Raw genomic sequence first — 16,278 nt, forward strand, 5'->3', positions numbered from 1 at the left:
ATGACCTGGACACCTCCCAACTCACCTGCCGCCGCGGTGTTGGAAGGCGCACCAGTGGACACCTTTCTCGCTCTAGTTACGGTCTCAGATGCTGATTCTGGAAAAAATGGGGCCGTGACTTTAGTCATTAAGGAAGGCTCTGGACCTTTCCGTCTAAAGAAGATTCACGGTGACAACTACATGATAGTTACAGATGAACGGCTGGATCGGGAGAAGGTCATGCAATATAACATAACACTCATTGCACAAGATGAAGGATCTCCTTCACTGTCATTTGTCGATTACCTGCCAGTCTCTGTTTTAGATGAGAACGACAACCCACCAATTTTCTTCACTTCTGTCTACAAGGCCTCCATCAAGGAGAACACCAAGGCAGGCTACCATGCACTTAAAGTTGAAGCCTACGACGTTGACCTGGACCTCAGTGGAAAAGTCTCCTATTACCTCAGCAATGACATTGAATCGCCCCAATATTTCTCCATCCACCCGAAAACTGGAATCATTAGCATCCAGCAGCCTTTAGATTACGAAGAATTGGACACTTACTCGTTTGTCGTGGAAGCTGTTGACCATGGACATCCACCACTCACAAGCACGGCAACCGTGCAGATTAATGTCGAGGATGTAAATGACAACCCTCCGGTGCTCAAAGAGCCAAAACCAAGAAAAGGCGTGGCCTCTCTGAGCATACCTGTCAATGCATATAAAGGAGAGATTGTCACTGAGCTGGGGAACACTATTGAAGAAGAAGAAGGAGGAGGAGGAGGAGGAGGAGGAGGAGGAGGAGGAGGAGGAGGAGGAGGAGGAGGAGGAGAAGAAAACAAAGAAGAAGCCGCCAATTTACTGAGAAGCCACTTGGCCAGAGAAGGACTTGTTGGCTTTCTTGCATCCACGATAAAAGCTGAAGACCCCGACTCGGGAGTCAACGGAGATCTCAAGTACCAGATCACTGATGGGAACCCATCCAGACTCTTCTGGCTGGATGAAAGTACAGGCCAACTATTTGTCAACACCACCAATGCCACAGAGCTCATTGGGAAAACCTTAAAAGTGGACATCACCGTGTCTGATATGGGCACCCCGAGCCTGTCCACCCAGGCAACTCTCGAGGTGACTTTCATCAACCTCAAGGACCATTTGAAGAACTCGTCTCCTGGAAACCGTGGGCAGCTCAGCTTCACCATGATGTTGGCCATCTGCCTGGGTGCCACTTGCCTCCTCCTCCTGCTGGCCATTGCCTTGGTTACAGCACTCTGCCGCCCCGAGAAACGCGACAATCGGGCATACAACTGCAGACAGGCTGAATCCACCTACACCCGCCATCCTCGACGTCCGCAGAAAAACATCCGGAAGTCCGACATTCAGCTGATCCCCGTCATCCGAGGGCGAAAAGAGGATCTTCCTGAACACGATGGCGAGGATCAGCCACTGAGCCTTCCTCCTCCAGAAGATCAGCCAACTGAGAGGCCGTACGACATGGTACAGTCTGCCATGAATGCAACTTTCCAGTCCCAAAGCTATCTCGAAGGAGATGTCGCCCATCACAGCAAAACACTTCGGAAGCCAGCAAACATAAACCTGGATGAAACTTTGCCGCTGACTCCAGCCACATCGTACCGGTCTCTTCGCAAGGCCAGAAATCTTTCGTCATCCTCCTCGGCCTCACAGTCTAGTACACTGAAACGCCAGAATCACCCCAAAGGATCAGACGCAGAACTGCCACATTCTGCATCTCAGGCAACGCTCAGGAGACCAAAAACTTTGGAAAGAGGAGGATTGCAGAATGCAGAACATCGGCAAATGCTTCGGAACCTGGTTCGCCTGTCGATGGCAGCGTTCGGAGACTCCATTGAGCTTTCCTCTGCCTCCCCGGAAGTCCAAGTGAGTGCAGACGTCTTACATCTGTCAGTAACCAATCCATCTGATTATATGATTATATCACCAGGAGGTTGAGGTGTTTTTTTTTTCCTTCCAGATGAAGCAACTCTTTGTCCCTCAGAAATCACGAAGTTGCAGCTTCTGTTGAAGTTTAATATTAACGTTATCCCAACTGTCACACTCAAAAAACACAATGAGAAGAAAACCTGGATTAAGATAATAAAACATATGACTCTATTTATGTATTAATTCATCAAACAAATTAATTTGAATGAAAAGAATGTTTCTTGTATATCTTGTGTTTCAATCTTATCAAAATACAATTAATTAAATACCAAACCTTCAATTAATTCATCAAAAAAATCAATTTGAATGAAAAGAATGTTTCTTGTATATCTTGTGTTTCAATCTTATCAAAATACAATTAACTAAATACAAAGCCTTCAATTATTAAACTGTTTTTTTGTTGTTGTAATCTAGTCATTCCACTAGGTATTTGCACTGAAAACAACTTAAATTAACTCTTTTTGGATGCATTTAGGGCATGTTTGGACGGATATCATTAATTCGATGTGCACAGTGTAAATAATCATAAATTATATATTTTTTGTAAAACACAGTTTACTCAAACTTTAGAGAGATCCATACTTTACCTATCCCAATGTCAGTTAATTGCTAAATATATTCAACTTCACTTCAAACAACCACCGCGCATTTCAGGCTAAACACAAATAACCACAAAATTCCTCCTTTTCATTAATCATTAACAATGATTATTTTTTAAGTCTTCTAATTTACTTTCTGCACTGCGGTTAAAACATTGAAGGCTCTCATTTAGACTTAATTTACTCATATCTGAAGTGTGTGGTCAGATTTATTGTAACATGTGGAGGTCATTAAGTGCCCCCATGCTGGCTGGCAGCAAGTTGACTCAGACGCTCATGTGTCACAGAGAGAGAAAAAAAATTCCCCCCGAGAAACTTTTCTAACTGAATATCACATATCGGTTTCATTTTGAAGCCAGGAGGAGGGTTGGGGGTGGGGGGTGTCTGGGATTCTGATGCCAGCCGAAGTGAGCTGCGATGTGTTTGTAGTGTAAGCTAACACCGACCTGACACGCCGCTCCGTCACTTTCAAATGGCCCCCGAGATCACGCCTCCCTATAGCTGAGCTGCTCAGACTGAACTGGAAACAAAGACATTAAATACACTCAGAAAGACTTATTCACTGTGCTATTTGAAATGTGATTTCGTAAAAAGTGAAAGGCAAGTGGGACACGTTTAATGTGTAATGTATAAATGTCTTCATTCATGCCTGTTATAGACGACATGAAGTTCGGACTGTACAAAAAAAGACCTATTCAGCTTCTTGAACTCAATTTTGTTGACATTTGCAATAAGTTATTTACATTGGATACCCACACATTGTTGAGAGTGACTTCATGGACTCTTTAAGAATGAAAAACAAAGGCGATGATACTGATATTATACTAACATACTAATATACACTAATATTACTCAAACACGTGAAAAAGTCTGAATACACATTATTGTTGGTTTATGTTCATCGTGGAAAATGGTAGCATTTTCAAGATGAGTTTTTTTAATTTCTAATTTTGGTGCTTGCATTGAATTTGAAGGGTTTCTTACATTACTTGAGCTTTTCATACTAATTAAATTATGAATAATGTGTCATAATGTGTTAAAACAAGATGATTGTTGTTTGTGACTCAAACAGTCATTGAAGGGAATCTGAGGCATCAAACCATCAAATTCCAGCCTATATGTGTTATAAATACATTTTCTGTGTGCGTTTGTGCGCACTGACTTCACACAGATTGGGCATTATAACGAGCCAACATATTTCACACATGCTCAATAACGCAATGACCTCAAAGTTCAGCGCTGCCAACGCCCAGCAGACAGAACAAAGACCTGGGCCAGGTCCCACGTCCTCACGTGAGTCCTATTAAAGAAAGGAAGAGGCTTTTTTTTTTTTTTTTTTTTTTACCCTCCTCCTCCTCTTCCTCCTCGTTCCCGGCCCAGTTGGCACTCATCAGGCTTCACATGTTTCTCTCTTCCCTCGAGGTCGCAGAGGAAGAGGCCTAGTGGACGCCTGAGAGGAGGGGGGGGGGGATTTACTGTTCACCTCCACCTCAGTGGACACACACACACACACACAAACACACACACACACTGGTCCATATTTCGGAGTTCATCCTGGAAGGAAACCGGCCTGAGAAGAATAGGCTTTTACGTAGAGGCCACTTCCTGTGGCTGCAGCAGCAGCACATGTGTAAAAACACACAAAATGTCAGGGCTGAATTAAAGTAATAAATTAACACACACGCACACGCGCGTACACACACACACACACACACACACACACACACACACACACACACACACACACACACACACACACACACACACACACACACACACACACACACACACACACACACACACACACACACACACACACACACACACACAGACACACACACACACACACAGCTTCGGCTGTCAACATTTGAATGAAACTTTCCTTTAAACTCTCTTATCAGGTCATTTCTCTCAGCTATAACAATGGATTAACCCTTAGAAAGCTGAACCACCACTACTACAACCAAGAAGGCCACAAACTGCGGACAAAAGTGCACTGCTAAAACTAAAACTTTGACCTCTTTAACAAAAACTATGTATTATTAATACGTGGGTCAGAAGTGGGGAATGTACAGGTTGGAAGTGACCTCTTGGCCCGGGAATTTGAAATCCACAGCCTGTAGTAGTGTATCAGTAATCTGTATCAGTAGCTTATTTCCTTAAAAAATTAGTTGTGGTAATTCTGTTTCTCCTCCTCTTCCTCTTCTTCCTCCATGCAGCAGATCTCCCAGCTCCTCTCGCTCCTCCGGCAGGGTCAGCTGCAGCCAAGGCCAAACTTCCGGGGGAACAAATACTCTCACCGAAGTGGCAGGTTGGTCCCACTTCTGTCTTCTTCTTATTCTTGTGTTTGCTTCGTTCACTGGTCTCCACATTGGATCATTCACCTCCTGCGTTCAGAGCAGTTTTGTCCACTCCTCAGTAGGGAAAGTTGCTTGAATGTCCTAAAAGTCATCAGATGACACTGAGACGTCGGCCCTGTTCACACAACAACACGAACAAGTGAAACCGTAACACACAACCACGGAGCTCGGAGCCAATGCAACCATTACTTTCTGCCTGGATTGATGTAAAAGGTTATAAAATACTACCGCAGCTTTGACTAAACTACAGTTTTTGAAATATATGAGAAGTCATGCGACATGTTGACACAACACATTCACCGTTGAACAAAAGTTTCTGTATCTGTCATTAGGTTCTTGTTTCAAGGTGTTAAGCAACAGGAAGGAATGTGGAATTTAATTAGCAGGCACTATACAGTCATATTTTGTTAGTTTAATGACTTTTAAAGTCACAAAAGTAACAATATTACTTCATAATGTTCCATTTTGCTGTTATAAAATGTATTTGGAATGTGATAAATACACTAAAATTGCTTTAAAGTTAGTCTAAGGTCCCTTTTACATGACAATGTTTTGAAAATAAACAATACAAATTTTGCAAAATCGTCACCAGATGGGCAGAGATTCTTACGAGTTCAAAAAAGTAAGAAGAACGTAAGGAGGAGCGACTGTGGAACGGCTTGGATTGTACTTTTTGAGCAACTTCGCCTTTCAGCATTTAAACTATTCAAAACTGTTTGGTGTTTTATTCCAGAATTCTGATTGGCTGGCATGACTTTATAGTTCTGGTTACACTGCCCCCAATAGGTTTCGCATGCTCATAGCAGCTCTGAGCCACGCTTTTATGTAGGTTTGTGTGAAACATACAAGGGGAAACTTTTTAGTGAATACAAAATTTCCTGGAGCTTCTCTTCATCTTTGCTGAACTTCTTCAGTTCTCCATCTGATGTGCAATCATATTTTAAAGGATATCGTCAGATGATCATGATGTTTTTGCCCATATCGTTCAGCATCTTCATGCCTCCAGCTCAGTCTCCTGCAGTCTGATCTCCATCGGATGTGATTAAATTTGAGGTTTGTGAGAACACATGGTGGTGGTTTTACCGTCACTGTGACCTCTGGTCGTGTGGAGACTCGGAGCTCACGCTGTCTGATCGCTGTGGTTTCTTGCCGAGAGGCTGAGCCTCAGCCGAAAATCCACCAAACCGCGAGCAGCTGCACTTGGCAGAATGTTTTCTCGTCCACATGATGCCTCCAGAGATGTGCGAGACCTTCAGTTTTGTGGCGGTGAAGGCACACCGCAGCCAAAGCTGCTGATAAAAGAGGTTGCACAGGTTGTCAAACATTCACCTCCACCTCCTCCCGCTGAACTTTAAGAGCTTCAACCTCAACACAAACCTGAAATCCTGCAGGAAAAACACCAACCGGTCCTCCGTCCTCCACCTTGGCTTTGTCCCAGAGCCAGTTGGCTGCAGACTTCATCTCTGCATCACATCAGGTTTCCTCAGATAACAAGACAGACCGACATTAAAACGGAATGCCACAAATTTCTTTTAAGACCGCACAGATGTTGTTTCTCCTGACGTGTGGTTAATGAGCCGCTGCAACCTACGCAGATGTGTGTGTGTGTGTGTGTGTGTGTGTGTGTGTGTGTGTGTGTGTGTGTGTGTGTGTGTGTGTGTGTGTGTGTGTGTGTGTGTGTGTGTGTGTGTGTGTGTGTGTGTGTGTGTGTGTGTGTGTGTGTGTGTGTGTGTGTGTGTGTGCGTGTGTGTGGTTGTTTTGTAGCTTCCTGCTTTCATCTGCATGTGGTTTTATGGAGTTAAACCCAGAAAGAGACCCGGGAGTGAAGCATCAGGAGGAGAAATTAAAGTCACCATAATGACAAAAAAAAAAAAAAATGCAGTGGGGAGAGTTTAGCTTTTATCAATAGAGATTCGACAAGTCAATCAACTTTTATTGTCCATATTGGTTGTTCCAGTTTGTCATCCGTCCATACCAATACTAGGTACTCAATGTTGTGTTCATGTTTACAGCCTACTGTATGTATGTGTGGTTTCATTACAAAAAAATAACTGCCAGTGCCACCTCGTGGCCCAGCATGCAAACTACACTGTTTTCAGTGTGTAACTGCAAAATGTTTCCCAATTAAACGACGCGTTGTCACTTGGAATGTTTTTGTTTAAACATGGAGAATCTCAAAAACAGTGGGTTTGAACATGTGACCGTGTGAACCAATGAACGAGGCTCTGAATTGAGGAGGAAAAAGACAAATTCTACTTTTAAAAATGTACAAAATTTCGAGATAAATGAAAAATTGCAAATAAAGATAAAATGTTGACAAATGTGCCAAAAAATTGAGTAAGAAAGGACTCGTGATCTGCAGTCCAACACCAAAGCTGTAGAGAAATCTGTAGAGAAAATCTAAATTTAGAAATAAAGTTGAAAACTGACTAAAAAGTCAAAATTTTGAGAATGGAGTAGTTGTGCTGTTGAAAATGGAGCTGTTAGGACTAAAGTTCACTTTAAAAATGAATATATGGAGCCATATTGTTGAAAAGATTGGAGTAAATATTGAGTAGATGCTTCAGGGGGAAAAAAATACTGCAGCAATTTTTTTGAATACAAGAATTTTTTGTCGAAAAAGGCTTCAAACCTTTTAAACGTGTGTCAAAACTTATTTGATTAAGGATGTAAAATACTTAAATAAAATCTGCATATTTGAGGAATGTAGTTTTATCTTAAATATCTATTGATCCGAGAACTCCCAGAGATTCTCTCTTAAAAACTTTCAGTGAATCGTACGATCACTGATGGACACGCCATTCATAACAACATACAAGAGCAGGAACCCTATATGAAAGCGCTGGCTATTTTCCCAGATCTGCTCTAGATTCTAGAAGGTGATTTATTCTGGTTTTCTTTGATGTTTCAAGTTAATTTTAACAACCTCAGATAAGACAAAGCTTTGGACCTCATTGTGATTTCCGGAGCCCATCCCCCTACAGGAGATTCATTGGAAACCACGCCTTAAGACACTGTAAATAAATTCCCATAATCAGGTTTTTGGTTAAATGCAACTTGTCCTTGAGTTCAGTCTTTTATTAAGTCAGTTTACATAATTTAGCAGCTTGTAACATGTAACTGGAATATAGAAATTATCCCAACACTATCACTCTACCCCTTTAAAAAGAAAGAAGCTTTCGTGAGAAGTTCAGTCAGAAATGGGGAATGCATCGTTTTATGTGAGCTCCTGTCATTTAATTGCACCTCAATCGGAAAAACTGAAAATCTATAAATTTTTTCAAATTAAAACATAATCTCCAAAGAGGTGAATCTGCAGTGTTTTTTTGGTTTCTAACCTTGTGAGCTGCAGTTTTCGTTCGACGTGTCGAAGAGAAAATCCGAAGCTGATGAAACTTTGTGACCGACTGACCTGCAGAGACTGAAATAACAGCAACACACAAACAGGACACAGGAAGACTGTCTGCTCACCCCCAAGTGTGTGTGTGTGTGTGTGTGTGTGTGTCAGTGTCAGTGGTTCACACGCAGGAAGGAAGCAGCAGCTACCTGCACTAGATAAAGACCCCCGACCTCACTGGGGTGTGATAACACACCACAGATAAGACGCAAGAAGGTGACAATGAACACGGGCTTAATTAAATAATAACGACGAGCCCTACCTGAGAAATTTACCACCAGCCAGGCAAAGTCGAACTTCTCTTTCACAGTCGTGATTCCGCCCTCTGCAGCCCACGGCTATGGAGTGCTGGTACAAACATGGCCGCCTCCATAGTGACGTGACTTCCAGTCCAAACTCTAGTTTATTCTGCGATATTGGTACTTTAATAGTTAAGACTCAACTCTAGTAGCAACCAATTTGTTGTTTGTCCGTAAGAATGTCGGGTAATCTCGATTATGTTCACGTTTATAATGTACTATTCTCTGCACACATGTGTGGTTTCATTACAAAAATAAACAACAGCGCCCTCCCATGGCCTGGCATACTAACTACATCATCATACATTGTGTCTGCTGTTGCAGTGTGAACGTGCCACTTTTCTTTAACAAACATGGTGTCGTCATGTAAACACAGCCTTAGTCACAGACTTGTCTCCGTATGTGAGTAAGTGAGTGAGTGAGTGAGTGAGTGAGTGAGTGAGTGAGTGAGTGAGTGAGTGAGTGAGTGAGTGAGTCAGTGACACAGTAGAAAAGAATCTATAGCAATATATATCGTTACCGCACACCCTTCAAATTATATCGCCCTATAATCCAGGCCATATAATCCAGTGTGATTGAAGATTTCAGACTCTGAAGGATTTTGTACGATTTGTGTTCAGATATGGAGGTCAGGACTGTTCCGACTGGCAGAGCACCAAGGACAGCGGACACGGAGAGAGTGAGGCCGGCGACGTGGACTGGGAACCCGGACGAGACTCGCCCATCGACCCTCAGCTGGAGGAGGGACTCAACAACCTGCTCAATGCCCCCGGTCAGTTCGCAAGATCAGATCAAAGATTCACTTTCTAAAGGTTTACCAACAGTACTAATCGTCTCCATACCTGGAACGACGCTCCAGAAGTGAAGAAAGTGTGTCCTCTCTCTCCCTGGCTTGTTTCAGGTTTTAAAACGTGTGTTGCTCCAAGCAGCCAATCAGAAATCAAACCCTATATAGTGTCATTGGGGCGGTTTAGCCAATCCCAATCAAGGTAGGCTCCTCCCCTTTGCTCTGGCACATGGCACCACGAGAGGAAGTACTTCCTCCTCCTTCTCAAGATGGGCATGTGTGGGTGGAGCCAGTCCAGTTCACACAGACACAGCAGATTCTGAATGCAACTCCTATGATCCAATATTAAAATGGATGGAAATCATCAAGGAAAAGCTGGTTTTGGGGCAAATCAATCAGGTTGGAACATTTATTTAGACTCATTTCTCTTTTATAATCTACAGCAGGGGAACCCTCACTTTTTAAGCTTATGCTTGTTGTTTTTCTACTTTCCGTACATCTCTCACTCTTGTTCACCTAAATTACACTGCAAATACCAATTAATCATGTTTAAAACGTAGCCTAAAATTACATTAGCAATTAGCTCACTTGCTGTCTTTGAGACACAAACTTCACAATCTTAATGTCGCGATAATTTCTGAGCTGCAAACATACTGGCACGTACAATGAATATAATGTATTTTTTATCCCCACGAATTAAACATGACCTGCTATTCCATTGAGCTGTTACCATGGAAACAATTAACCAACAGCCAATCAGAAGGCTCCGTCATGTCTGCAGCAAACTACTTCACTGTTTACATGATACTTTGAATAATTCTTTGCAGATGACAACTTGTAACTTTTTTCTTTTTTTTCTTTTTTTTTTTAGCTTTTGTTCATCAAATTCTTTCAATACACTTTATTCAGGTTAGAGTCACAAACATTTCGATAACCATGTGTAGAGTGTGTGATATAAGAGTTTTTTTGGGTACCAGGCTCGACTCTGTTCCTCCTGTTTATTTCTCCTCTGACCCGCGGCGGCGGAGCGTCTCTTGCGACCTCCCGCTGAAAGTCTTTGGTTCGTCGGGACAAAAGCGGCTGACCTTCGACTGCACCGGCGGCTCGCTTACAATGAGCACGCTCCAGCAAGGGTGGAAAACAGGAAAAAAAGCAGGAAATAACACAGTGGCAGGTTATTTATCCACATTCACACAAACACTCCATTCGAATGAAGGTTTAACTTCAGTCTATCCAGACTTTTTGTTTTTGTTCAATACTTTAATAGACCTTAATCGGTTGTTTTATACCTCACTTTAAGCATCTAACGTTCATTTCTTCACCGTTTTCAAAAGACAATTTTTCAGCTAAGGGGGGCAGATAAATATCAGAAATATTTTCTTCTTGTGGCTCCTTTCCAATGAGAGTGCATTAATGTACAAATTCTACTTACACTTTCATGAAAGGAGCAAAACAAATGAAGAACTGTCTGTCAGTTACTGCAATTTCCAAAATTTAGAGGGGTATAGCTACAACCCCGTGTTGGGTATCAGCTTGAGTTATTAATATTACAAAATGTGAATTTTTTTTAACGATTATTGTGAAAGATGTGCTCCGCTGTCTGGTGGTTAGCGTGCGTGGCCATCAGCTCGCAGACTTCCTGATACTGTGGATTTCTGTGCATCCGTCTCTGTTTGTGAACGTTGTTGTTGTGATTGAGTTTTTAAAAATGGCGGGATTAACCCTTATGAACGAGCCGCTCTCTGTACTCATCGAGTGACGTCACGCCCTGGCCAATCTGTCGCATTTTCCACGCCACTCAGCTCGCGAGGAGGTACTTTAAAGTACCTGTGATCAGGTTCTAACATGTAGTGGAAAAGCCTAAAAAGTAGCAGTCGTCCTTACCTACTCTAAAAGCGTAGGTAAGAACAGTACACAAAGTGTTAATGGAATTTTCTTACTATTGTGATGTTGGGAGCCTCGGGCTGCACTGCCGCGCCGGGGCTTTACCCGATCATCATCATGATGATGATGATGATAGAGATCTTTGCTCCACGCCAGGACGAGAGACCCACAAAGGAGTGAGTGGGAGTTTTTTGTCCTGCAGGCTGTGTGACGACTGTAAATCACACCACACACACACTTTGATGTCGGCAACACAGTCGCTTCTGAGCTGGACCGGAGTGATTCACACACACACACACACACACGCACACACGCAAACACACACCTGTGTCTTTGTCCAGGTGTGCAGATGATGTTACCGCTGCTCCATCAGCTCAGCCTTCAGGTGAAACGAGTATTTTGGAACTGCCTTGTTGGAGGATAGCAATTTTTTTTTTAAACTCCACACGTTCAGAACAGCAGTTTGTGTTTGGAGGCTGAAAGACGGGGAAAACAAAGGGCGGAAATGAAGGGAGGGGTTGCGGGGGTCTTTACCGCACTGTGTGTTTCTGTAGGTTAATTCTCCATCTGTTGGTGGTCACATGAAGGAGACCACAGCTCTTGGCAGGGTCTTTCACTGCTTTTCTTTGATGTCTTGGTTAGTTTATTTGGCATTCAGGAGATAAATATGGACATTACATGTAGATGATTATTTAAATCCAACAACAAACTAAAGTACAAAAACCTCATGATCGTACCTAAAAAGAACATTCATCCATCTTCTGAACCGCTCAGTCGTTATGAGAAAACTTCCTCCAGCTCCTCTGGAAGGACCCCAACCCGCTCCCTGGCCTCCTCCCAGTCGGCCGCCATTTTTTTTATAAGATGGCTGCCATTTATGGTACAGAAATAATTTTTCAACATATTTTGACCATTCAGAATGATAAACATGGGCAAATGTGTGTCTTTGGACATAAAGGAAAACTCTTTTATCTATTTTTCAGAGCTCTTTCTTAACAATTGTTATTTTCTAAGCAAAGAAAGAATGAGTGTGGTAGTAAAGTGTAAGTGTTCAGGCCGTGGCGACATTCATTCAGGTCATGTGATTTGTATGCCAAGTGTGGCTGAAGCTCCATTAAGTCAGTTTGGAAGCTCAGACCCGATTGGCTGGTGCTGATTTAGGCACTGCTTCACAGAAATGTATTTAGGGTTAGGGTAATTTATTAATGACTAAAAATCCAAGCTAGAAAAAGTACAGTCTTGTTTGAGGCAGAATAAGAAAATGCTTCGTAAAATTAAAAAATATATACCTGAGGTTGGCTTTAGATTCCTCTAAACTCAGGCCAAATGTCATTTCAAGTAAACCAGCCCCAAAACATGAATTTTTCTAAAAAGGACTAATGAAGCATCTGCTTATACTTGCATTAAAGAGTAATCTTAATAAGTGCTCTCTATGGACACGCTGTTTAAAAATACAATAACTTTCATCACTAGGAAAATCTTTCAGTGCAAAAAAAAAAAAAAAAGGCACGACTGGCAACACTTTCTGTGCTTGTTGTACTGTGGTTTCTAAACGCACTATATTTAACTTAAACACTCAGACTAATGACCGAAACTGTAGGATGACGAAGAGTTCTACCTAAGAAATTTACCGCCACCGGTCAGGAGGATCCGACTGAAAAAAACCTGCACAGAGGACGACGTCTCCTCGAGGAAATGAGACGTATCATCAGGTCGTCCTGTGTTTATCTGTGGGTTTTCTGCCCGACACACCCAGCATTTACGCCTTTGACATCCAAGCTTGTCATGAAGGGGTGTTTAATTTCGTACCGTGAATTTAATGTGCAGCAAATGATCAAGATCACGCCGGGAAGAGTCCGTTCACATAAAACCTCCCGAGTCGTTTCCTTCTTTTCCCATTACAGAAAGCTGCATATGAAACAATATATCGGGCTTAATAACTAATGACAAGAAGCAGCAACAAACCAGCTGCTCCTGTGGATACAGGCTAATGCTAATTACAGTGTAAAATGTTTCTGCTGCAATCAGGATGACGGAGCGCTTAATTAATTTAATTGATGAAGTGGTTCTCCTTGAGTAAACAGCAGTTTGTTAAAATAGTAACTGAAGAATAAACAGCTTCAGCTGATGCTAAAGCCACCAGCCTCTCTTATCGAGATAAATTCTTAAAAAGAAATTGTTAATTAAAGAAGGAAAAGTCTAATCTAAAAGACTACTTATGTTTATTTTTAATTGTATTGTATTGATTTTTTTTATTGTCAATGAATGAAATAAAAACAAACTACAATAAAAACCCTTCAAATCAAAGGGGTCACCTTCCAGATTTGACTGACACCCAAACAAAACTATCATGATGGAAGAGGCGGGGCTTAGAAATTCCAACAATCCTATTGGCTGCAGTTGCCACACGCCCTCTAATGCATGATGAGTCATCGGGTATATCTGTTTTACAGGAAACAAACATTTAATCAAAAATCTTGTGATGATGATCTTATTATTTTGACAAATTCTGAGATAAATAAACATTTGGCTCAGTGGCGCGAGTCTAAACAAATCCAGAAACTAAGTCTTATTTAGTCATAAAAGCTGATTTTGTTTACGTTTTCGTTGCAGACGACGTCTTCTCGGACGTCTGCGGCCCCTCCTGGATGGCCAGACTCTCCCTCCCGCTCGCCAGCGATTACCACGACAACATTTTTGTCCCCAACGGCCCCCCGTCCTCTGAGAGCGAGCTCCTCCCCCGGGACAACCTGGACTCCTCCTCCTCCTCCTCCTTCTCCACCTTCGGTAAAAACCAACTTTCTCTTAAAGTCTCCCTGAAAAGTCTCACCGGAGAGAAACCCCATCGGTCAAACGCTGATCGAAAGACCCGTTTGTTTGTCACTTTTAAGCAAAACGCACTGAGAAAACTGGTTTCAAATCACCTGAAGGTAATAAAATCATCATACTGACATCTTGTTTGGATCCCTCAGGTAAGACCCCGGAGAAGGACGGCCCGCTGGGCGGAGCTCTGCTGTCGGAGGTCAGCACGCTGTTCGAGATGCTGATGACGCAGAAGGCCGACGCCCACCCGGGGCCCCGGCCTGACGTCCTGTACCACCTGTCTGCGGCGTACCGCCGCTCTCTGGGCCTGGACGGCGCCGGAGCCACCGCCGCCGGCGGCGTACCGGCCACCGCAGCCAGTGCAGCAAAGCACCATGGGAACTGTGAGAAGATGCCGGGGCCCAGTGCCTCGTCGGGACTTTACCAGTGAGCGCTGTGTCTCCTTGTTGAACACTGGATGAAGTAAAGACAGGAGCCAAGAGGCGGAGGGACGCGTCCAGAAAAGAGAAAAGAAAAAAGAAAAAACAATCAGCAAATGTAAATAATGAATTGTGTCATTGTCAGCATTTCTGTGCCAATTTTTAAATGTTCCTGTCGTCTAAGAACGCGGAATTCCAAGACATCGCGTTCCATATTATAGTATAGTTTGCTATACTATACCACTAATAATCCTTTTTATAGTTTAATTATGTGTAATTACACTAATTACACATAAAAGCAACTCTTTTCATCTACTAAATCCAACCGACCATGCCATAATTTTCTTTTTTTACCATGACTACAAAGATTGTATTGACCCTCTGAGCCAAATGTGGGATTTACTACTTCATATCCGTGGGACCTTTAAGTACAGACATGTGGTATTTGACATGGAATATATGACAATATCCATCCATCCATCCATCCATTGGCTACCGCTTTATCCGGGGCCGGGTCGCGGAGGCAGCAGTCTGAGCAGAGTTGCCCAGACTTCCCTGGGCAACTCTGCTAGTTGTGGATTGGGTGGCAGTCGACTATGACAATATATTTTTCCTATTAGGAAATGGGAAATTTCCAAGATGGCAGTTAGATATGAACGCACCTGGAGCTGCAGTCGGAAGGCGTAGAGAACAACTGCTGTGACAATATTAGAAACAACTCAGAATTCTGAGTTACGAAGAAATAGAAAAGCATTACGAGACTGTAAAGAAAAAATGTTGTTGTTTTTTTTTTTTTTTTTTCCTTTTGGAAGCACTGAGACTTTTATTGTTGGTGGTGGAACCAACAAGCTGCAGAGGGAGACGGTCAATGTCCGACAGGAAGTCACAGCCTCGGCTGTTGTTCAGCTTCTGGCCGGCGACTGAAAAGGAAACGTTTCCTCTTTTTTTCCGCAAACAAGCAGAAAGGAAAGGGGTCATTTGCTTTTAACTTTCCAAAAGCTAAGAAATGTTGTTGCCGTTTCACTTTGTTTCTGCCGAACTTTGTACATATTTCATATTGTAATTTTTCATTAACTGAGAAACCTTTTTGTATCTTCTCAATAAAACGTTCAACACGTCTGATGCTTGAGAATGAAATGAACATGTAGCAGACAACAACAACAACACTGAATCCCATCAAGTCCCATCAACTCAACAAAAACTTCAGAATATTTGCTTATCAAACTGTCATTTCCAGGAGATTTGTTATCATTGACAGTACAAAACAGTGTTTTACCTTCTGGTCATAAACTACCTTAAAATTGTTCTGAATACCTTAAATGTCCTTTTCAGTTCCTTCAATAAACAACTGATAGAACTCAGCAACATAACAGGAGATATGTTGTTTGTTTTCACATATTTTCAATTGTAAGTTTAGAGATGGAGGATAAATCAAAGTTTCATTTTTTTTTCCCCTAGTTAAAAACGGATTTAGTGCATTTTTCTCCTGTCAGTTCTCCCAGTTCCTCCCCAGAGGAGCTTGTTTTCTCAGATAATTTGGTTACGTTTGTGATTATCTGGGATTCTTTTTCTGTATTTTCTTCGAATTTCATTACTTCCCAAAACTTTCTGAAATCACTTGCTTCCAATATTTTTCAATAATAGTATTCAATTTCAAACGAATTTTAAACAGTTGATTATTTCATCATTCCTCTGGGGGTATCAATCTATGTTTTCATCCATTACTGTATTAAAATCATCACCTCATATTACATTTGCTGGAGGAA

General features: G+C 42.2%; 1 protein-coding gene across 1 annotated transcript in view; it reads left to right on the plus strand.

Annotated features, from left to right (window-relative positions):
- pcdh12 (protocadherin 12) overlaps positions 1 to 15,546 on the plus strand; it is a 16,892-nt gene extending 1,346 nt beyond the window's left edge. Inside the window, exons 1-5 of the mRNA XM_080502058.1 lie at positions 1 to 1,881; positions 4,763 to 4,854; positions 9,220 to 9,371; positions 13,884 to 14,057; positions 14,243 to 15,546. The exon at positions 1 to 1,881 is cut by the window's left edge and continues 1,346 nt beyond it. Coding sequence (XP_080358184.1) covers positions 1 to 1,881; positions 4,763 to 4,854; positions 9,220 to 9,371; positions 13,884 to 14,057; positions 14,243 to 14,523 — 2,580 coding nt within the window. The 3' untranslated portion in view covers positions 14,524 to 15,546. The remainder of the gene's footprint in view (positions 1,882 to 4,762; positions 4,855 to 9,219; positions 9,372 to 13,883; positions 14,058 to 14,242) is intronic.
- Positions 15,547 to 16,278: the final 732 nt, after the last annotated feature.

The sequence above is a fragment of the Blennius ocellaris genome (assembly GCF_963422515.1).
Source record: "Blennius ocellaris genome assembly, chromosome: 9".
Taxonomy (NCBI): domain Eukaryota; kingdom Metazoa; phylum Chordata; class Actinopteri; order Blenniiformes; family Blenniidae; genus Blennius; species Blennius ocellaris.